We start from the raw sequence: 25,306 nt of genomic DNA on the forward strand, positions 1-25,306 counted from the left end.
AAGGGAAAACCAATGAATGTTTTGACTTTCTTAAAGGGCACATATTTTAGCCCTTTTTTGAGATTTAATACTAATATTATGGTTCTTCTGAGTGTGCCAATATAGGTTCAGATCAAAACGCAATTCAGATATGGTTATTATGCTGTGTTAAAAAGTGTAAATTTAGAGGCGTGTACACGGGTTGCTGTTTTGGGGTGTGTTGTTTAACATGATAATGAGTTTCGACTGCCCGCCCAACGTAACAAGGGGGCGGAGCCAAGAGCGCGTCTGCTTTGTGCACCGCGTCACAGAGGCAGACAGTAGGAGTCATCATGAGTGAGAGGAACACAATTCAACCCTACATATATGACCCAGACTCGGACACAGATCAAGCAGAGTCGACTGTTGAGGAATCTATAATCCGAATGTGCCAGAATGTGTCAGAGTGGTACATACAAAATATTTTATGTTTTTGAATACTTTTACAGCCGCTATGTAACTATGCATGCGCCATCCGTAATTTGTTTGATAAAGTTCGCGAACGTCATGCGTTACGTCAAACACAGACAAGACATAAAGATATCCACAGAGATAAATTTTGCATTGGTATGATTTATTCGTAATTCATGAATATTGACGTTGACAAATATTGGCAGGTGCTTGTGTGGCAATTGTGAAAAAATGCCAACTGAGGCTGAAAATGTATGCTGCAGGGAGATACCGCAGGTAAATTTCCAGTTTATGTTAACGTTGCTGCTCTAAAGACATCGAATGAGATAATAAACAGCATAACTGTGTCGTGTAATAAGGTTAGAAGACGAATGGATCAACTGGAAATGCAACCCTCGTGCATGACGGAGCATCCAGGAATGGATCCCGTTCGCTTCAATATTTATTCCTTGCAAAATGCATCGAATATATACAAAGCAGACTATGGTCCCCTGCGACTTCGTGGAGTGCAAAAGTGAGTTTAAATAAATAGAAATAATAGCAGGTTACCTTGTTCATGATCTGCATGCTCGCTTTCTTTTTAAGCACATTAACGCCGTGTAGTCAATAAAATAGCGATAAAGTTGGTTTTATATCCGCACATTCAGAAGTCCCTGTATTGTTTATCATGATAGTTTAAACATTCGATCGTATTTAGCATGCAAGTATGACTTGTAAACAACATTAAAACTATTTACTTGACTGTAAACAATGTTGTACTTTGTCATTTGCTGCTAATACGATTTCCCTATTTTGAATTTGCAAAGAATACTTTACTGAAATGATACTATTAAGGATAATGTCCGAATATCTGAATATAAAACCAACTTTACCTCAATGTCAATAAAAATGAAATACGTACCGTTTTTTATTGCTGCTATTTCTGAGATGACAATTTGAATGACTTCATAAAAGGCTGAGTAATGCATGTACTTTTTATTGAAAAATAATTTTAAATTCACTAAACATTAATATATAAACTCTTAAAATATATAAAAATCAGTATGGCATAGAAACATCAACCCTTCAGAAAAGATGCTTCAATTCCTGAGTCATATAAAAACTTTATATTGAAGTATAAATTAAAATGTGATGGCAAATATAAAATGTATCCTTGTGCAAATATAAAATATAAACTCCAAGTTGTCCCTTTGTTGAATGAAATACAATTGTCCATGAACATTAGAAAGTACAGTATATCTACAAACACATACAAACATATCAAATATACATTGGCAGTTGAATAAACAAAATATGACTTCTGAAATTTTGTTAAAGCTAGTTATTTTATAAAAAATAAAAATGTATATGTGATAACTCCCAAGTTCAAATTGTAGTGCAATTTCTAAAACAATGTTTCATTATTATGTCTCTGTTAGACAGTGCCGCTTTTTGGCTTATCGGAGCTTTGTGAGCTGGTGTTGGGGTTTCCTCGGGCGGAGAGTCCGTGTAGTGATTCCTGCCTGTGTGGTGCTGAAGATTCGAAGACAGTTTCCTGAAGAGCAGGGCAGCTATGTGGGTTTTAGGATCGCTATTGATTGAAGCGGGTCACCCTGCTGGAGATAGCCTCCTCCATCTCAGGTCGATCGTAGGCTGATGATAGAGCAGGTGGTATGTGAATTCCCAACACTTCATCAACATAGGGTGATGGGTCCACAAACACTTGGTTGAAGATGAGGTCCAGCAGCTCTTCTACATAACCTGTGCAATATAACAGTTATCTCTTTAGTAACTTAATTTTGTATTTTGAGTAGTGAGTTTTCATTGTGAATGTAAAGTGCAATTATTTTTTTTATTTATTGAATTATTAATAATACTATAAACATTTATATACATACCGAAAGTTTGCTGTGTCTTCACTTCTCGGACCCTATACTCTCCTTTCTTTGCCTTTGGAAAGGCAAGCTTGTAAATAGGTTTACCAGTTGCTGATGTGGCCTGGGGACGCCCGGCATTTTCATTGTAATGCAGTGCAGCCAAGTACAACCTAACAAAAAGAAAAATGTAAATGACGTACCATGACAAGACTGTATAGTATTGTAAATATTAATTTCTGATCATTGGCTTTACCTGCATAGCATCCCCAGAAAAGGGAATACCACATTTTTGGGTGCAAACCGCAGTATGACGCTGTGGAAAGCTTCAACAGTTGACGTCTGGTGGTGAGGACTTAGCTTGGCCACATCCTTCAATATTCTCTTGTTAGCGAGAACTTTCTCCAGCTTATAGAATGGCATCGTTGCTAAACAAGCAAAAATTTAAGGTATTAGAGTCGAAATCAAAAACAAATCTGAACAATGAAACAAGCTCTATTTTGAATTAGTTTTAATCGCAAAGAATATTTTATATGTCTGTATACAACTTACCAGCCGACAGCCATTTGTTCTTGTCTCTGCTTATCCGTTGCGGATGCAGACAAGCCGGAAAATTGGGGTCTTCATGTACATGTTTGTCTTGTACATGGTTTAAGATAGAGGTCCACTTTGCCACTCTTTCAGGACCTGTTGTGGATGATGCAGCAGTCCAGTAGATGTGGTTTTTGATGCTACGTAACCATTTACGCAACTTCTCACAACCCTTTATCTGGCATATCTTGTCCAGTTTTTTGGAAATTCCTGGAATTTAATGAAAAAAAGACATCAACACAAAAATAATAATAAACATGTAAGAACTGTAAATAGCAATTTAATCTTAAGTAAATTAATAACTGCTAAATTACATACCTTTCTCGATATGCCACACATCGTAAAACTGAGTGACATTTCGATCCCTGAGGTATTTCTGTATTTGAGGATGTCGGTCTGTGATGATGCATTCCAGACGAACACCGCGGGCATCCAACAGGTCAAGGCTTCTCTTTAGGCCTTCTTTTTCCATATGGTAACTGCCACCCACCTCATTACTCTATAAAATTTTAAATAAGGTTAAAATATATATATATATATAAATCACACATTTTCAATCCAAAATATTATGCTAGTTCACATAATACTTTTCTGTATTACCTGGACTAACTGTAGGTCGACCACTGTGTTAGTTGCAAGGTCCATCATTGTATAACTCCCATACTTGGCCGAGTGACCTTCAAGAACAAACCGTACATAATTATTCTAAACACATTTTTGGAATAATTGTAATGTATTTCATATTTATTTTTTTTATTAGACTGTATTGAATTAGAAATTAAATCTTTTGACTAAATACCTGGGGAGTCAGCCCTCATATCTCCTCCAACAATCACATTCTCTCTTCGACTGAGCTGTTCTAGCATTTCACTCTGCCAATTTCTCCACTTGTGGACAATAGCAGGTTCAATGCAAAGTCTTGCATGACGGCGAAATGAATTATATTTAAAAATGTGTAGTTTCATTGCAGCAAATACCTGACAACAGAGAGGAGAATTTTTAGTACAATGTGCATGCACCCTGTGACAAAATTTATATTATGTTTCTAAAAGAAATGTGATAAATTTTGATAGATAATTACCTTTTCAACTACAAAAAATGATGCACCGCTCAAGTAGACTGCAGCAGAAAGATGCAGGTTGCCAGCTGGAGTACTACCAATAATTGGCTGACTGTTCCATTTTCTTACAAACTCGCAGTGTGGGCAGACTTGCTGTACGCTCAGAAATGTCCCAAGCCTTTGTGACTTTACATCACATCTCCTCTGACACACTGGGCAGTCACTGAAGAGCTCCATGAGGCATGTTTCATAGACAATGAACTTGGCAATGTTATGAACTGGGCATTCTTGGATTCTGTAAAAATAAATATACACATTAACATAATAAAAAAAAAATTATGATGAATGTTATGATGACAATACACAATCTGTCAAATAATTTACATAATGCATAAACTCACGACAAGTCTGTTGGTTCAGTTGCAGATGTGCATTCCTCTGCAGGGTCAAATGTCACATCCGAGTCTTGGGCTATAATTTTTGACTCTGTCAAAGTCTCTTCGGCTTCTTCTTCTTCCTCCTCCTCCTCCAGCTCCAGACGAGGTCTTTTTAGTGAAGGTTTGAGGGGTGTCGAAGTCATAAACGCAGTAGAGGACGCTGATGGCACAGTCAGTTCAAAACTGGATATTGTTGTCTGGACACCTATAGTGTAATTTTATGATTAATCTCATTGCACGTTTATAAAGATAATAAAACACGTTTCTAATGCAGCAACTTAAAATAAACTGAGAAATTTTAACTTACTTGTACTCCTGCGTTTAGCCTGAAGCGTCCTAAAAGACAACTGGGTGCCAACACTGTGTAAAGATGTGTGAAAAGGTTCTGTCTGGCAAGCTACATCCACCTTGTTGCTCTTTGTCGACGTCGTGGCCTTTGTAAGAAAACATACATGTTTTAAAATGACCTTTATTTGATTAAAACATACCGATCTTATTGTAAACAACTGCAGACCACGTGCAAGTACAGTGGAAAAAAATTACAATAAACATCCCACATACAAAACAAACTTTAGCTGTAACTTAGTCAGTGGTAATGCTTTATTACAATGTTTAATTTTTTCTACGGTTTCTGTTTCTGATGGCTAAAACCCCTTTATGTACACATTACCACTTAAAGATTCGAGTATTTAGACTGTTTTAGAAAAGCACAATAGCTGTAAACGCGCAAACATCCGAAGTAGCTTTAGCCGCAGATGCTATTTATTTCTGCTTAACATTACAGTATACACATTACAACAAACATCCCACATAAACAACAAACTTTAGCTGTAGCCAGTACTGGTTACTGCTTTATTACAATGTTTATATTTTTCTATGGTTTCTGTTTCTAATGGCTAAAAGCCCTTCTTGTACACACTACCACTTATAGCTTCGATTATTTAGATTGTTTTAGAAAAGCATAATAGCAGTGAACACGTGCAAACAAACATCCGAAGCAACTTTAGCGGCTTTTAACTTTTAGATGTTATTCATTTCGGCTTACGATTACAGTTCAACAAACATTTAACAACAACAAACTTTAGCTGTAGCCAGTGGTACTGCTTTTTACAATGTTGCTATTTTTCTACGGTTTCTGTTCCTAATGGCTAAACCCCCTTCATGTACACACTACCATATGCAGCTTCGAGTATTTAGACTGTTTTTGAAAAGCACAATAAGAGGTAAACACGTGCAAACAAACATCCGAAGCTACTTTAGCCGCAGATGCTATTCATCGGCTTAACATAATTAGAATACTAAGGCTAGAAGTACATAAAATGTAATACTTACTTGAAGTGAGACAGGATCACGTATTGTAGGAACTGATCCAGTTTTCAAAAACAATTTACTCGCGAATCCGGAGTTGTATTGTCCCGCGTTCTCGAGGCAGTCTACGCTAAAGTGGTTAGCGCAAACATACAACAGTTTTGGTACATTTTCAGGCACCTTGTCTTCAAAGATAAAACTCAGCCACTTAAGCCTCTGTTGCTCATTTGCAGGAAGACGGTGAAGGCTCTTGTGCTGAGCCTTACATCCTAAAATAGCACAAGGGTGTTCTCTCGGTGGCATCGCTTCGACGTTCACGCTGATAATGGCGGAAACGGCAAACGCAGGATATGTTAATACGCGCAGCTGTCAATCAATTCGGTGGGCGGGGGGAATCGCACACCTACGTAATGGTGCGATCGATTTGAAAACAGCTCCAATTGGCCGACCCTTTTTTTTGTAGTTAAATTGAAAAAAAAGGACTGGGTGTGTTCATATCACCCCAGTATGATGGTCTATACACTATACCAACACACAGATCTGTCCAAACAGCTTGAAAAGAAGATTTTTTACAATAGGTGCCCTTTAAAGCACGTTTCTGGATGTACTGTTTATATTCAGATTAAAATATGTGTGTTTGGCAGATGTTGTATTTTAATCATGGCTACATACAGAACGTTGATATTCTTACTGCCATTTACTATATTTTTAAGGTTACTGGTGGCTAATAATTTATATGGGCTGAATTTAAACCAACAAATTAAATCTAGTAACGTTCTACTCAACGTTTAAAGTCAGGCCATATAAATTGTTTGCAAACACTTAGTAAATCCAATGAACCATTTTTTTTCAGTGTTGGAAACATGCCTCGGCCGTCATTAATGCGAAATGTAAATTACATTGCTCCGGGTACATTTCATTGTACGTTTCAGATGACAAATCCACTAGAGGGCGCTGTTTACAATTTTGCAATTTAGAAATATGCCACTTAAGGTATATTTTGTTGTATATTTCAGATACATGTCCTTTTTGTTTATATTCATGAGAAGGCGGAGCTTATTGTATAGATAGCCTAGCAGACCACTAACATTAACCATTCCCTAAACCCAACCAATAGCAAGATATAAGTTGTAGGAATGAAAGAGTAAAACGTAAAAGAAAAGTGCATTGCGACAGCGTAGCTTTACCTTGATTTAACATTATTTTTAAATTTCTTTTATTATTATTCTATTGAAAGTTGTCCATATGGAGATAGACAGATGAGTCCAACATATTGTATTACAAATCATAAACAGGGTTAAGTTGTTTTGTGGTATTTATGTGGTGTTGAGCAAAGAATGGCGTGAAAACATTTTTAATTCATCTATAACAGTGGTTCTCAAATGGCGGGCTTCCTTTTAGTGGTACGCTGAGCAATCAAATATGTCATATGTACATGCTACATATATTTCAAAATTGATCAAAAATGATTTATATGTGAATATGACATATAATAATATTCATTATAAGACATATAGTCTGTATTTCAGAGGTCCAGGCAACATTTTCTGGTGTTGATGAATTGGCTACTATATGTTAATACTGTACTTTTAAGTACAGCACTTTTCTTTTTACCTTAAGCACATTTTAATTTAAATGTTGACGTTTTTAGTTTGTTTGTTTTTTTTTTTTTACATATAAGCACAGTACAGTGTTAACGTTCAGACTAATTATGTTTAAAGTGGCAGGAATATAGGAACTAATCTGCCATGTTTTTGAACTGTGCAGAGCTGTAGCTGCTATACTGGGCTACTACTACGCTACTGCATTTCAATACTGCTCATTATGGTGGTACTTGGAGAGTCAATTTTTTTCTGAGGTGGTACTTGGTGAAGAAGGTTTGAGAACCACTAGTCTATAATATGTCCCTGTATCATAAATGTGATACAGTGAAATGTGTTTTGCAAATGTGTAGGTTGAAGCGCATAATTTAACATTTATAAAATGTCATTTAATCTGTATGTCAAAGTCATTATTCCAGTCTTCAGTGATCCTTCTGAAATCATTTAAAAAAAAAACATTTCTTATTATTATTATCAATGTTAAACACTGATACGCTGCTCAATATTTTTGTGGAGGCAGATACATATTTAGGATTTTCCAACAGAAAGTTCACCTTTATAAATGTATTTACTGCCACTTTAATCATTTTAATGCAACACTCCTGAATTGATTCCCTTTTAATGATAAAATATGTAAAGAATATGTACAAAATACATAGACAAAAGTGGTGAACTGGATGCTAACTTTTCATATGTTTGTTAAATGCAGTAAAAACTCCTGACATTCATTTAAGAGATGAACTATCATGCTCAAAACTGCATATTATGTTTAAAATCAAGCAAAAAAATCACAGTTTTTATCCCACATAAATGCAAATCAGATCTCGTCTAGCTGTCTCTGAGTGCACTGAAGCAGAAGAGGACAGATATGAATATGTAATACACAGAAGATTGATTCTGCCTGTCATAAGAGCTGATCCTTGCAGAATCTCAGACATTTTACAGCATGGCTAATAATAGTCAAAGAAAACCAGGGAACTTCCTAGGATTTGACTCCTTTTGTTTAAACATCTTCACAAATGTTAAAGTACTCCATGTACACTGTAAAAAATGCAGGGTTTCAAACAATTCCTTCACGTCCCAGCATAAATCCATTAAGTTACCTTCATCGTTTTTACAAACTTAAGTGGATTGAACATAAAACAATTAAGTTTTCCCCTGAAAAAACTTAAGAACTGTGTCGTTTTACCTTTAAATAAGTAGTTTGAACAAGTCATTTTTGGAGTAAATAAAAAAGTCAACCCAAGCTCATTCTGAAAACGTAGTCCCGCGGACGTTTCTGGAGACAGCGGAATACGTCCCGGAAGGTATGTATGGCTGCATTTATTTTTCTCAAGCGAACGCTATGGGCGGTGTGACGCTGTTCCCTTTCACGCTTACCGGCCGACCGCTTACCTTCTTGTGGAGGGCTTTCCCGCCGCAACCCGTTTGTCCACTCAGCTCACCGTGTACGTCGGCAGACTTGAGATGCAGAGAGGAGTTGACCACGATGATTGGTTTCGATTCCGGGGAAGAGCGGTTCCAGCAATCAGGTAAGACAAAAACAGAATCCCAAAAATTAAGTGAACGAGTTTCATAACAGGGTGAAAACGTGGTGAAATCCGAAAACGCGGTAGAAAAAAAAAATCAGGGCTTTTCTTTTTTTGGACGGCTTTTGTAAACTGTTGCTCGGGTTTAGAAAAGTGAGCGGGCGGGCGGGTCAATCTGTAAAATTGGTTGGGTTTAGGGAAGGAGGAGAGCGGGTCAGCCGATTGGCCGGTCGCACAGTCAATCATCCGGTCAGTCAGACAGCGGCCTCTGGTGGGTTCACGCGAGAACAGCGCGGGCGCGAACTGCACTCGCGGGAGGCGTTTGAGATACGAAAAAATCGCACAACAGCGGCCTCTCGCAGATTCGCGAAAACAAAAACTGCAGCCGTACGCACCTCCCGGTACGTATTCAGCGGTCTCCAGAAACGTCCGCGGGACTACATTTCCAGAATGAGCCTGGGTTGCAAAAAGCAATTGCCTGTCATGATTCCAGGCAGAATCTTAGACATATCACAATATAACTTGGTTGATGACCCTGCTGAAAAATCCAGCTTTAACCAGCCTAGGCTGGTTGGCTGGTTTTAGCTGGTCGACCAGGCTGGTTTTAGAGGGGTTTTGGCCACTTCCAGGCTGGTTTCCAGCCATTTCCAGCCTGGTCTTAGCTGGTCAGGCTGGAAAATGACCAGCCAAATCCAGCTAAAACCAGCTTAACCAGCCTGGTTTAAGCTGGATATAGCTGGTTTTGGCTGGACTCCCAGCTTGGCTAGGCTGGTCAAGCTGGTTTTAGCTGGTCATCTCCCAGCCTGACCAGCTAAGACCAGGCTGAAAATGGCTGGAAACCAGCCTGGAAGTGGCCAAAACCCCTCTAAAACCAGCCTGGTCGCCAGCTAAAACCAGCCAACCAGCTTAGGCTGGTTTAAGCTGGATTTTTCAGCAGGGAGTAACAAAAATACACACTAAAACCAGAAAAATGCCCAGGTAGAAAAAAAAACCTAACAATCTACCATTTCACCAGCTTGACAAATGTCAAAGTACTCCACATGCACCCTGTTTTTAAAGAAACCTACCTGTTCAACACAAAGTAATTGTCTAAATGTAGTCAAACAGAAAGAAAAGCAGAGTATTTAGGAGGGAAATCACCTGCATGCTAATTCCATTAGGAGCCACATGATACTGAGGTCATTTTATCAATCTCCATTCAAGCCAAAAATGAAAGCGGAAGTGACTTCCTGCTTAAGCCGCCATGACTCCTTATTTAAAACATATAAACGAAGGCCGGCCAGCAATCTGTGAAGAGCAGCTAATATTACGCTCATCTTATGACCTCCTCTATAAATACCAACAGGTCTGTTCTGACACACTCGGGGCGGAAAATGCAGATCTGCAGCACATGAGGAGATTCATTCTGGAGGTCAACAGATGTGAAACCATCAGGGAAAACATCCATTCTGAAATCACAACATATGCTGCCAATGTAGTAGATGCTTCTCTTAGCAATTGCATGGAGCATCTGTTTTAGATTGTGTTACGACTGCTGAGGTGTGGCAATGCTGTTTCTGGATCAGTGTTATGGAGCAATAATGTAGAGCAAAGAGGTCCAAAGCCCCGCTAGCGCAGCTGTGATGCTAATATTAGCAGGCCAGTCCTGTGACCACACTGGACAGGCGATGGACGGGTGTGTGAACACACTCACTAGCACATGCTAACGACTGTTTTCTCTTTCTGACACACACACACGTCTCTCGTCAAAGACACACTGACGGCTACAGCTGCTGGTCAACCAACTGAGACAGTGTTTGCGCCACACAAAGTTCATCCCATACAGTAAACAACGCTAACACACATGATTATGTGCAACATATGCAGAACAAACCAGGTTCAGAAAAAAACCTTTTGATTTATCTTAGGAATATCCTATAGCTTTTTGAGAGAATGATTTGTCACTGTTAAGATACACTGTAATTTAATTTGTATTATATCGATTTTTATAGTAAATAATGCAAATAAATTAGCGTCGACAAAGATTAATCGCGATTAATCACATCCAAGGTTAAAGTTTGTTTTAGCTGTGTGTATTATATCTATTTATTATGTATATGTGAGACATGTACATCCATAGAAACAAAACTATACAAATACATTTTGTTACATAGATATTTAAATTCATATACATATATTTTATATATCTGAGTTCAACGATTAACCGATTTTACTATTAATTCACGCTGTTAATACTATTTTTTTATAACTAAGAAAATTTTAATATTCATGAATGTTAAATATTTCAAATTAATAGATAAAATAAAAAAATTGCTATACAAGTAATTTATTATAAAATCTGTCATTTTTGCATTGCTTAATTTCTGAAATAATGAAAAACACACACAGATCGAGCGAAAAGAAAACTCAACAAACTCAACAAAAATATTTTCATCTTTAAAATTGAAACAAATTCGTTTTTAACAGCTAATCAGAGGATTGAAATATTTCATTATTATTATTTACTCATTATAGTATACACTCCACTAGACACTATTAAGTAGGTGTGAGTTGGAGGTGGTTGGACCTAAACTGTGCAGAGCAGCGGCCCTCCAGGAACTGAGTTTGAGATCACTGGACTAAAGCGATTCAAAGCATCGGCCATTCCAGAAGCGATTCGAGACCTGGCGACTCTGAAAAATACACTATCTTATGTAGCCTAGTGGACCGCCAATGTGTTGCCAATGGCCATGGAGTTCAAATCCCGACGTACCCGACTTAATTTCAAGATACTAAGAAATTATGAATTGATGTATTTTAATAATGTTACTTTTTTATGACCAAAACGAGACATATTTATCTACAAAGTGTTTAAACGGATGTCAGACCAATGTTAAAACAAAATGCATTACAAAAACAGAGCATTTCAAAAAGTAACATCTATGAGCTGCATCACCCTGGATTCAAACCCATTATCTGCGTGCTAGTCTGGAACTCTCACCGCTCTACTACATCACTTGAAACCTCAATAGCACAACATGAGGTTTAATACCTCAATTTGCTGTTTCTTTGCTGAAGCCGTTCCAGAGCAATACATAAAAAATGACCACTAGGTGTCACTATAGAGACAGGTTTCGAAACTTTCGAAACTTCGACACAACTGTGTTAGTGTTTAATGAAACCTCACTTTGCAAGTAAAACTTCTTCATGCATGACCTGTTGAGACTAATATCAAAATAATAATAAAATATTTTAATATTACAAGCAAAATTCCTCATCTATGAACAATATAATTATTATGATCACCAGCAATCTAGCAGTTGCAAATCGCTGGAGAACTACAATACTGCCAAGTTTGTGTGAATTTGTGGTGTACATATCGTCCAAGTAATCATTCAGTGATGAACTTGAGCTGTGTGTGTGAGTCAATGTCCAGATGACTGTCAGCTGTGGTAGAAGTAAGTGGAGCAATGACTTCTGGGAGTTGTAGTTCGGTTCAGTGGCAGAATTGTAGTCCTCCAGTGACCTGCAACTGCTAGATTGCTGGTGATCATAAGAATTACAACTTTGGAGACCAAAACAAAACCACTGATGCTGCACAAACCACTGACAAAAGGAAAAGTTCACTTCAACAACAAAAACACCCCAATAGAGGATTTATATATTAGAAAGCTCAGACGGCATTAAAAACTGATTTGAAATGCTCCACAATTTTGTCAAACTTCAGTGTGAAATGTCCCTTTTGGTCTGAGGAAAGCAAAACAATGTTCAGAAAGTGCTGAGTTAAGTTTGCCAAAGTGCCAAAGGCTTGAATATAATAGAAACCGCACCCTAAGGATGCAGCATTGTGTCTAATTAGAGAAAAATTAGCTGCATACATTAGCATACATAAAAAGCATTGCCTCAACACACCAGCAATGAAATGCATTAATCAGAAGTTAAAGTGTGACCTCATTTTCAGCTCTGTATATGTTGGTAAACACATCTTCAGTCGGGTTTGTTAAGAATCGTCTGCCCATGAGGGGATCCTGTTTTCTCACGTTTCGTCTCAAGGAATTGGCACGCCCTGCTTACGTAAGATGGGAGACAGATTTCCCCTGTTTTCCTGCCGCCAAGACAAAGTCATTGTGCAACAGTGAAGACGCGATCTAATCGCACAAATTCTCACTTTGTTTACATTTCAGCCGTCGCGACGAAGCAGTATTGCCAACAAAAACTAGAGCCTGATTTCTACAGCTCTGCAGATGCTATGCTACATTATTGATGTAGGACTGGAGATTAAGATGATTATGCTATAATTTTAAGGTGAAAGACAAACAATGGGTTTAAAACATCAGTGCATCCTATTATTTTAAACTTAAGGATGAGCAGAGAGTCAAATTATGATGTTTTTCCATGTTATGATGTATTCATGTTCTGTCTATTGCTTGTTAAATGGGGAAAAAATGAAATTATCCTCATTATTTGCAGTACCTGACAAAAGTGTTGTCGCCTATCCAAGTTTTTGGAACAGCAAATAATAACTTGACTTCTAGTTGATCATTTTGGTATCAGAAGTGACTTATATGAAAGGCAAAGGCCTCTAGATTATAAAATATGATCATGGATTGATTTTGAACTATTTAATTAGGACAGTAAGGTCTGACTTTGCTTAGACAAAAGTCTTGTCTTAACAGAAATAATGTCCAGTATAGAATATAAAGTCATACTGCAGTGGAGAAAGAATGACTATTGTGTCTGACTCCATCATGAGCTTGGAGGACTGCATCCATACATCTCTGACATGACTCAAATCACTGATTAATAAAGTCATCTGGAATGGCAGAGAAAGCGTTCTTGCAGGACTCCCAGAGTTCATCAAGATTCTTTGGATTCATCTTCAATGCCTCCACTTTCATTTTACCCCAGACATGCTCAGGATGAACTGATTACTACGACTATAAAGACACCTCATTCCCACACACTCTTTGCTGAAACTGTGAGCATAACGGAGCGTTTTCCATGTTTTGCCTTGTCGTGTTTTGACTTTTTCTTTGTTTTACTGTTTATTGTTTTGCCGCCTGTCCCGACCATTCACCTGTACTCTCACTACGATTTGAATTATCTGCATGCTCCTGTCTGTCCCTGTTTTGAACTTTGACCTTTCCATATATATAGAAAAGAGGATGTTAAAATATTTGATGATATCACTGGTCAATTAGAATAGCTCCCATTTAACCTAATTAAGATATATTGTGCTAAACACTTTTAAAACGTTATTGATTTATAATAATGTTGTTTTAAAGAAAAAAAGTAATATAAATTATAAAAAAAAAAAAAAAAAATATATATATATATATATATATATATATATATATATATATATATTTTATATATTTATATATATACTTTTTTATATAATTTATATATATATATATATATATATATATATATATATATATATATATATATACTCCAAAGATCAACAGCAACTAAAATAAACTATTCCTTATACAAAAAAGAGAAGGATAGCAAATGTTACACAATAGTCGTTATGCCAAAAAATCTAATTTCTGAAATAAAGTGAGCAAGCGAATCATGTTAGAAACATACATTTTCCAATAAGGCTGTTTCTAGGCAGATTGTCTTTTTTCTCTCTCATTTTGTTGCTCTTCCGCCCACATAAAACTTCAGATTCGGGCCTCAAGAAACAAACATCTCACATCCAAATGAAATCCTTCCACGCTGCTGTTTCAATCCTCTCTATTCCTTCCTCCTCCCTTTCCTTTTCCGTCTTCCCACACGGTTATGACACACAGCTCCTGCCAAAGACTCCTCCAAAAATAGAGTCATCCCCTCATTACTTTGTCTACTCGCATATAAGAGCATTATGCTGGAAAATGGCCATGCCTACATGTGGACACCGATTGCTATGATATATGAACTCTGGTAAAATGACTACTTTTTTCGCTGAAAAAGCAGAAGTAAAACTTGTTTTTTTCTATATTTAACATGGCAAAGGCTTTGTTTTTATGACAAAAATGTACTGGATTTGCTGATTTATATGATTAAAATATATCAAGAGTATCCTCTGGATGAGTTTTGCGGTAGTCATACGGTAAAAAATGCTAGGTTCCACACAATCTATTTGTGTTGGGATAACATGAAGATATTAAGTTCACTTATTAGTGTTTAAAAATTTAAGTGGATTGAACATAAAACATTTAAGTTGTCCAGAAAAAAAAATAGTTGTGCTGTTTTATCAAATTTTGATAGTGTACTTTATTATTAAAAAAGTAAAAAGCGACAAGTTTACTTCACTTAAATAGTAAGAAAATCCATTGTTTACTCCAACTTAATTTTTTTATAATTATGCACATTTTTGCTTATTGATTTTAAGGCAACAGCTTTACTCACTTTTCTGAGTAAAGTCAACTAGTCACATTTTACAGTGCAAAAAAGCTTCGTTTTTGTTGGGTAATATCATCATGCTGGCCTATGTATAAATCGTGTTGCATGAATCACACTCAGTCTGCTGAGCTGGCCACTTTGGACAGATATCGAAATTTCCAAGCCCTCCAAGACCTCTTGGGGGGGAAAAAAGGCAGGAAATATTTCGTCATCGGCTTTGAGTGTCTGAGAATGAAAATATCCACGTCATGCATTACTAACACAGACAATAACCTCATCCCACAGAAAAAAAAGCTCACAGATTTTCTCATTTAGGCCTGGTCTTAAAGACATAAAGGCCCTTTATTGGTTTTTGTCTCATTGAAATTCTTTTTGGAAATAGTTTTGTAAAAGTCTAAGCTTCATTAAATATAGATGAGTAAATGCAAATGATGCTGATTTAAATAAGTCACTAAAATATAGGCATAGAGTTAAACGGAATAAAAAAGTTGTCTGACATAATAGCAATAATTTAAAAATGAAAAACAAACATTACTAATACTTAAGTCTTAATTTCTAGCTATTAAATCACAAATTAAAAATCTATGTAAAAATATCTACAATTCCTTAAGTAATTTTTTTTTTACTTCTGGCTTGAGTTGCATAGTTTACAGCATAATGAATTTGTAATGAACTATAATAAATGGGATAATAAAAAAAGCTCTAAAACAGTTGTAAACAATCGCAAAAATCTAAATCTGACACAATGGCAGTAATTAAAAATAATGATAAAAATAAAATTACTAATATTGTTTTAATTTTCAGCCATTATAGGAAATAGCAAATTAAAAATCGACATAAAAATATCAATGATTTTTTTTTGTAAACATGTGTACTTCTGGCCTGACTTGCATAGTTTATTAAACAATAATTTTGTAACAAATTATAATAAATTGAATAATAAAAAATACTTTACAAAAGTAATACATTTGTAATTAAGTATAATAATAGAAATCATTTTTAAAAATGCTTTTAAAAAAAGTTGTATAAAATCAAAACATGACACAATACCAATAATGTAAAAAAATATAAAATGTAGCATTATTAATACTGTTTTTATTTCCAGCAAAATCACAAATTAAAAATCTAAATTAAAGTTTTTTTTAATGTAAAAAATTCAACGTCTGGACTGATTTGCATAGTTCACTATGTAATAAATTTGTAACGAACTATAATAATAATTATATAGAAATTATAATTATATAATTTAAAAAGTCTATAAAAAAGTTTTAAAAATGGCAAAAATCTAAATTTGACACAATGGCAATAATTAAAAATAATAGAAAAAATATAATTATTAATATTTTTTTAATTTCCAGCTATTATAGGAAATCACAAATTAAATATCGACATAAAAATATCTACAAATTTTTTTGTAAAAATGTGAACTACTGACCTGACTTGCATAGTTTACTGAATAATAAATTTATAATGAACTATAATAATAAAAATATTTTTTTTAAATGCTTTTAAAAAGTTGTTTAAAATTGCAAAAAGCAAAACATGACACAATACCAATCATGTAAAAAAATGAAATCTAGCAATATTAATACTGTGTTCATTTTCAGCATTTATAGAAAATCACAAATTAAAAATCTACATTAAAGTATCTATGATTTTTTTTATGTAAAAAATTGTACGTCTGGCCTGATTTGCATAGTTTACTAAATAACACATTTGTAACGAACAATAAAAAATAGAATAATGATAAAAAAACTCCATGAAAAAAAAGGCAAATATCTAAACCTGACACAACAGCAATAGATAAAAAATGTAACATTATTAAAACTGTGTTAATTTCCAGCAATTACAGAAAATCACAAATTAAAAATCTAAGAAAAAATAAATACATTTTCTGCATTTTTTATGTAAAATTTGCCTGACTGGCATTGCTTGTTTATTGAATACTAAATATATAACAAACTATAATAAAACATTTTACATCATACAGCATAAGACAATCCATCTTGGTTCGTATTGGCAACTTTAGAAGTATGAATCAGTGCAACATAAAGTTTAATCAAATAAAACCTTATAAAGTACTGAATGTGCAGAGTACAGAGAAGGTCTTCCAGTGTCTGAGACAGAAAACCTGATAGTCTTTGTAGAGAGGGGAAACAGTGTCCCTTTGAACAAGTTCAGTCTTGGAAAGTCTTGGTCCTGTGCCCAAAACACTCACTACAAAGCAATCAATGTTGCTGTATACTGAGGATTCTCTGGCCTGTCTCTCTCTCTCTGAGCCTCAGGCCTCCATCAGAGCTGATAATAATGCCACACTGGTGTCCGTGACTCAAATGGCCCAAGGTGTGAGACATACAGCTGCGACTGATCTACGGGCAGCTTAGCATTCACAGGATATGAATAACTGATACCACTAAAAATGTGGACGGAACTGAATATGGTTTACTACAATGGAAGAAAGAGACTTAAAAAAAAGCCACAAGAATGGCAGAATAATATTACATAACAATGCAAAACTCTGCCTTAGGATACTGAAAAGGTTTCAGTGGGATTTAGTGCCTTTCTACATTGTTGCTAGGGTGGTAACAAACTGGTAACAGCGGGAAAGCCGGGAAAGACAAACTGGTAACAGCGGGAAAGCCGTCCATACGGTGGTCAGTGGTCAGCTGGTAAGCACGAAAAGTAACGCCGTCAAAAGACGAAATGCAGTCTGTGCCAATGGCGTAGTGGTTAGTGTGTTGACACCATAGACTGTAAAATATATGGACGTAGTGTCCGTGACGTCACCCATAGGTTTCTAAAGAGCGCAAAAGAAGCCACAAGTAGGCGCGGCCAACCGTCGCCATTTTGTTTGCGCGTCCTCACCAAACAAGTGCAAAGAGGCGGAGAGTGGGCGGAGCTACAGACACCTACTGGCATTTAGCTTGGACCTGGTTCAGACACACTTTACTTTGGGAGAAACGCTTAATACTTTATCACCTGTGACTCGTTTGTATTCTGACCACTTGTGCTTGGTTGTATACTATATCAATAAAGTGTTTAGACTTTTAAAAACACTGCTGTAATACATTGAGCCACTAAGTATTGTTCTTTTGGCGTTTTTATAAGAGGCAGAAAACGTGAATTACTTCCAAACACTTAAAATATAGTCTGTCTGTGTTAGACAGATGAAATCCAGCATAACACAGAAATACGATAAATATGCCGAGTTCAGTGGCTAACCTGCAGGATTCAGCTGAGGTGATGTGACGGCGACCAGCGAGACCTAGCTGTCACTCAAGTGGCCACTCCCTTAATTATGCAAACTTACTATAACTTAATATAAAGGAAACGCATGAGTTATAAAAAAATTCACCCCCCTCACAGTTGTCATGAAGGGTAATATTAGCTGTATTAACCAAAATCTTTTTGTAAACACTGTTTTTTCTGCAGTAAAGTTGGCCATTCTAACAGTGGGCTCAATTGAAATTTGCTCTGTTTTGGAGCCAGGAGCAGGCCAGGACTAGCGGAATTTCGGATGAATTGCAGTTTTAGTTACTTCCGTATTGGCTTCCTGAGGGAGAGCGGGAGGTTGCCGCTTGGTTGACACATGCACTCCGATGTTCGCAGCGACCTGAGTTGATTCTTGCCTTGAGGTCCTATGCCGATCCTTCTCCTCACTGTTCTCCTCACACTTTCCTGTCAATACTCTCTACTGTCCTATTTATTAAATATGAAAACCCCCAAAAAGAAAAAAAAGACTAAATGTAGCCATATGTACTTCTGGCTACATAATTCGAGATCTCCAGAAATGTAGGGCTACGTTTTCAGAATGAGCCTATGTTGTTACTTTTGGTTACTAGGTTACCAATATTATATTGAGCCACTCTGAAATCTTGCTGAAAATGCATCTAAATTGTCTTTTTTTGGGTTGAGATTGAAAAAAATTGCTTCATCTAAAGATGAAAACCAGGCTACTGATGCATGTCAAAAGTTTAAAGAATGACGCCTCTCTGTCACTAAAACAGTCATCGTATAGGAATGTGTTTACACTACTAAGATTCCTCCTCTTTTGTGGATTATTACAATTTTGCGCCACTCAAGCGTACATGGTATGCTGGTTCAAAAATAACCTCACAAAATGTTACATTTTAAATCCATGCAGGCTTTAAAAAACTCACTGCAAGACAGGAATGTGTGGATCTTGAAAGATAATGACTATATTTTCTCAAGCATTCTGATTTGACATTGCTGTATCCCTGCAGCACATCTGGAGGAGGCGTCTGACCTTGCCATAAAAGGTGATTTGTGAGAAAGACTCCAGTAAAACCTTGTAAAGAAGGGATTGCTTGCGATTTCAGAAGACACTTTCATTCAGAGCAGCTTATGAGGAGAAAACGCCGTGCTCAAGGACAAAATAGCAATAGATCATAAATGATGTCTTATGGGATTTGAACGAGCAGCCTCTGGGCTTCCAGCCCCGATCTAGCACAATACTTCAAAGTTAATGTAAAATATCCAATGTACAGTTTATAAAACACATTCTGCTTTACTTTTAAATGAACAGAAGTTAAATGTTTTTGTCTGCATGTATGGAAGGCAAGTCAATATTGTCTGACACACTTCCTGTTTACCTCAGATCTTATATATGCCTAAATAACATTATTTAAATCAAGAATGATTCACTGTATTTAATAAACAAAATCATAGAAGATTAATTTATAATCATAAAATATATATAATAATACATTTTCCGTTTTTTTTACCATGTTTATCTTCATCATGAGACATTAGATGGACAATTGTGAGGGCAATAACGAAAACCTTCATAGTGCTGCGTAATAAGGACTGTAATAGACAGGTATAACGGGAAATTATCATTAGACGTGCGCGTGGCTGCTTTTGCGCACACCGGCACTGCGCTTAAATCCATGAAAACACTCGTGCAGATGTTTTACCAATAAATATAATGATCAAATCAATAAAACGACTAATTTATTCTTCAAACCATGTAAGATACATTATTATAAACGCCCTGACAAACGCCAATTTCTCCTCACAGAAATGCAAAAAGCCGTTATCCAGGTCACGCGCAACTGGGCCGCTACTTTTATTGTTTTCTTAACGACAGGTGGTAAAGAAACCTTTATAAACATATTATTAAACCCATACAGTATGTAAAAGGACTCAAAACATGCGTATGATTTAGATTCTTCAGAAATACTTTGGACCGCTGGTGCATTTAACGTTCTCCCGGGTCTTTCAACAATTTTCTGCGTATTTCTCCATTTCAGTTGTACATACCTTTGTCTGACAGCGTCAGTTTTTCTTCAAAGCTGCTCTCAAGAGCTTTGTTCTCCATTTTGTTCATGGTTTTCAGTCAGTCATTCCATTACAGGGTCCAAAAGAGACGTGTAAAATAGAGGAACTCCCAGTTAGGAACACACCCGAATGCGGTGGCCCTTTAAATCTGATCAATGACAAACTGTTGAGCTCAATTAACAGACATTCGCGATCGACGATTGATTAATTTCAATATTTCCACAGAAATGTGTAATCTCAGCTGTGAAAACTAAAGATAGAAAAAGAGGGGGGCCCAAATCCGGGGCCCAGCCCACTGTAACGTTACAGCAGCCGCTCGCTGAATACAGTTACTCAATGCGGGACGGTCTCTGCCTATCCACTGGGCCGTACCATTCACTAAAATGGGGGACGAAGGAACTAGGGGTGGCCCATATGAAATGATATTTATGTTTATATAAATAATTTTACTTTCATAATTCTAATATAGAACATTAATTTCATTTATATTATGTTTTTTTTCCATCTGTAGTTAATGAAAACGAATGTTTATAGGATTTCGCGGCATTGCTCCCCCTTTAGGTTTGTGAAAGCGGGATCTGCGGCAGTGATGGAGGCATACGGGCACACGTCCTTTAATTTGTCCCACTGGAAGAATAGGGTGCAGCCAAATTTTAAATGTCATCAAATGAACACCATGACCTGGTGGACCTGCAAAGGCAAACGTACAAGTAGATAGTTGTAAGATACTTTAAAATGTTGTTAATAATATTAGTAATAAGTTATAACACAATAATATAAATATATTTAGTGAATACCCTCTTCAGTGTGATTTTGGTTAGATGTTGGCAGGTTGTTGGACCAGATGTTCGTGTTTAAAGCCTTTTTTAATATAATTCATCTGAACCAAATTTGCATTCTTCTATTATAGTATTTAATAACAAATAATAAATAAAAAAATAAATATTAAAATAAAACATGAAAATTCTCAGTTTCTCTGGATGTATCATTGATTAAAATATTTGTTTTACTCCATAAAAGTCTGAACATTTCAAATTTCCTATAAAAATTTTGGCATTTTTTTAATCATAACTTTTTTTTTAACATAAGCAGTGCAGGTCAATATTTTTGTATTGTTCATTATAAATAGAAACAGATTAAACTGATAAATAAAGACTGAGCAGGCTGATCTATTCATCTCAAACTAACAAAACAACTGCAATGAATTAATATTGCATCCATATACTCGCTCAATACCTTAAAAAAAGCTAAATTAATCGGTTAACTGTTTTATTTACTCCGTTAAAATAGTTGGGTTAAAAATACCCTAACATATAACCCTACTATATGTTATTATAGCACCTTTCCAAATGGGTTATTTTAAACCAATGCATTGAGTTAAATAATTTATTTTGATTAAATGTTATTTTTTCCATTCTGGTATTACTGTTGAAGTACTACTATTCACTTTATGATTATAACTGTGTAAATAAATAAATGTCTCCGCTGGATCCTAAAGGTGAGAATGACGGCGGAATATCCTAATTATGTGTATAATTTGTAGAGATGAACACGGGAGGTAAAGCGTTTAATCCATTTAATATTGATGAAGTGCGTGTTTGTATCATCAGTATTTAAGAATGCTGCTGAAATGGATAAAAAAACACAACACTGAGAAGTAATTTGATAAAAAAATACAACAATTTTACAGCTTAAATAAACTATAAGACAAAAACAACATTACACACGCATAATACAGCTGTTAAATCAATTGACTGTTAAAATTCAACATTTCAAAACAACTAGTCAAGTTATTAAATAAATAACCAAATAAAGCTTAAAAATAATCCATAAAGCCCCAAATATTTAACCCAATTATTAATAAATACCCTAATAAAGGTTAAAAATAACCCAACAAAGCACCAAATATGTTTAACTCAACCATTGGGTTAAATAAATAACTCAGTGTATTTTTAGAGAGTAGATTTCTTTAACCCTTTACAATGCATCATAGTTAACAATTTGTCCATAGGTTATGTTAAAATCAAAACAAATGTTACAACCATCCAAAAAATGAGCTTAGGGTGGTGTCATGAACACATTTTTATCAAATAAACAGTTTGTTTTTTTAGAAGTCAAGTTATAGGGTTAAAACTATCTCAATGACTCAAGAACCACACATTTAATCAAGCATATTCATTTAGCACCAGGACCCTCAGACCCTTACAACTAGACCACGTTAGTCTGAAACTGCTGAAAGCGTCATTACAGTTCCAACTTTACTGGATTAAGTGTAAACCAGTGTGAGTCTGGTCTTATTTAATGCTATAACTGCAGCTTTTAAGAGCTGAAATCAGGCCATTATAACAGCACGAAGCAAATCAGCCATCTGGTACCACTGATAAAACCCTGCCAACAATCCCAGCAGAGCATACCTGCCACCAAAACCACTAGCATTTACGTGAATAACCTACATTTTTAAAAACAAAATCAATCAAACGGTTAAAAAAAGAAATGAAAACCCACGAGGCATAAACCCCATCAGAGCACACATAAAAATAATGCAGAGGTCAAAAACCGCATGCAATGCAGTCAGGCGGAGACTTTTCTCAGACTGCTTTGAGTCCACGCTCGCGGCCACTTTCAAGATAAATGTAGATCCAATCAGTCATGAGTTAAACAATTGGGATCTGTACAGGCCTGAAGCCTGGGGATGTGTATCCGGCGTGATGGCGCACTCATTACGTACCCTTATTAAAATCATGTCTCGCCGCCATGGAGAGCGACGCAGATGTGATAAAAAGAGGCTTTGTTGTGGCCACATAGGTGAGAATGCGGTCAGGTTTGCTCTGCTTTCCAGAAATCATAAATTGGGTTTGTTTTTAAGTCTTTATATAAATGGTGCACTGTCTCACATCAAAAATAACCTCCAAATGTGGTCTGCTATAATTCAAAAGAGATAGCTCACACAAAAATGACAATTTACTCACTATTTACTCTCCCTTAAGTGATTTCAAACCTTTATTTGTTTTCCTTCTGTTGAACACAAAAGAAGATATTTTGAGAAATGCTGGAAACCTGCAACCATTGACTTCCATGAAAACAAATACTAAGTGATAGGTTGTCAGCATTTTACAAAGTATCTTCTTTCATCTTCAACAGAAGAAGGAAACCTAAAAAGGAAGTAAATGATGACAGAATTTTCAGTTTTGGGTGAACTATCCCTTTATAGAGCTTAGATGCTAATGTGAACTAAATCTGCTTGATGTGCTGAACGTTTTTCACAATGATGAAACTTTGTATCTGATTCTATTATTGAATGTTCATCTGCATTGTACAAAGCACAATAGAAATAAAGGTGATTTGACTTGAAATCTGTTAATGATCACAGATGGTCCGGGATCCCCAATTAAACAGACTGTAAAGTTCTTCAAAGAGTCATTATTCATAGTGTAAAGAACTATTTAATCATCTAAAGCACCTTTTTCCACTAGAGCTTTTTGTTAATGACAATCGCCAATGCCTTATTATTAAATTGTTAAAATGACTATAATTAAATGAAATATTCTTATTAAAATAAAATATGATGTGTTCTTTGGAAGAGTGTACTTGCATTGTGATGATATTGTATTGTTGTTTTGGCATTATATAATGAGTGGCATATAAGGGTCTTAAAATGACAATAATATCGTTTAACACAATATATTTTGTGTGATATATTCTACAACAAAAAATAGATAAAACATTAAAAATAGTCGTTCCTCATTGGTATTAATGATACCATCAAGAACCCTATGAAACCTTTTTTTTTTTTTTTGCTACTAATGAATACTAATAATAGTTTTAGGGACATGTTCAGGGTTAGAACCGTCATGTTCCCCAGCGATCAAACCACCAGAGGTCGCTGGTAAACACTCACATCCACATGAACCACAAATCTGCTTCTAAATGGACTACAAAATCAGTCATGCTCCACACACACAACCGGTTCCAGATCCTGACTGATTGCATACACACAGCTGATGCTGCTCATGTACTGATTACACACCCATACAAACAGCTCACAGTGAAGCCCTCAGTGCTGAGTCTTGTTATCTGTGACATTACAGAAACTACCCCTAAACTCGCATCCTAACCCTAACAGTATTGTAATTTCATGTATTTAATTAAAATTACTCATTATAAATTAATAGTTGCACTTTAATAATCACACCTTAAAATAGACCAAATATTACAGTAATACAGTAACAAAAAGTTGCTAATATATTTTTTGATGTTATATATTTTATTTTTGGAAGCCATTCAGTCAAAATAGCTTTTTTTTTTTTTTTATTAAGAACAGAAAAAAACATGTGTTATTTTTTTATTAATAGCAGCTTCAAAGGGGGCTTTTAAAGACAACTTTCCCTCTCTGCAAACATTTCTTATTGTGCTCAACAAACAGCTCAAAAGAGTGAACAGACTGAGACTTTTTTGTTTTGTTTTGTTTGTGATGAATAGGAAACCAATTATGGCTAAATCTTCCTCACTTGAGATTAAGTAATGATCTTTACAAGAAGCATCCACTCTCAAAAAAACACAATTTTGTCAGATCTTTGCAAGACTGGTATGATATATAGATAATAAAGAGAAGTTGGACAATGGTGAGGTCAGCATGTGAATATGTTCACAGCTGTTGATGGGGGCGGGCGGAACAGCTGCAGGGTTTGAGATATCAGCAACAGGCGACAAACGGACATGACTGCACTCCTATTACTACAAATAATTCAACTAATAGATCTAGTATCTAGTAGCATTTAAAACCTGACATGTTTGACTTCCAGTTCACCAACTGCTTAAATATTTTGGA

The 25,306-nt window shown here is 35.8% G+C and overlaps 2 protein-coding genes across 5 annotated transcripts in view; both read right to left on the reverse strand.

The window, feature by feature from the left end:
• The window catches only part of map7d1b (MAP7 domain containing 1b), an 81,252-nt gene extending 60,447 nt beyond the window's left edge, over positions 1–20,805 (reverse strand). For 3 of the 4 annotated variants that reach the window (XM_005173747.2, XM_005173748.2, XM_005173746.2), the window contains exon 1: positions 20,461–20,805. In XM_005173747.2, coding sequence (XP_005173804.1) covers positions 20,461–20,527 — 67 coding nt within the window. In that variant the 5' untranslated portion in view covers positions 20,528–20,805. 4 annotated transcript variants of the gene reach the window in all.
• Positions 1,390–6,005, reverse strand: LOC100149327 (uncharacterized). The gene is made up of 11 exons (XM_001921557.8): positions 5,703–6,005; positions 4,678–4,804; positions 4,335–4,575; positions 3,955–4,228; positions 3,673–3,850; positions 3,474–3,550; positions 3,192–3,372; positions 2,835–3,083; positions 2,539–2,710; positions 2,307–2,455; positions 1,390–2,169 (listed from the first exon to the last, which is right to left on the reverse strand). Exons 1-11 carry the CDS (start codon positions 5,979–5,981, stop codon positions 2,000–2,002), a joined length of 2,097 nt encoding a protein of 698 aa, XP_001921592.2. The 5' UTR covers positions 5,982–6,005; the 3' UTR covers positions 1,390–1,999.
• Positions 20,806–25,306: the final 4,501 nt, after the last annotated feature.

The sequence above is a fragment of the Danio rerio genome, chromosome 19 (genome assembly GCF_049306965.1).
Source record: "Danio rerio strain Tuebingen ecotype United States chromosome 19, GRCz12tu, whole genome shotgun sequence".
NCBI lineage: Eukaryota > Metazoa > Chordata > Actinopteri > Cypriniformes > Danionidae > Danio > Danio rerio.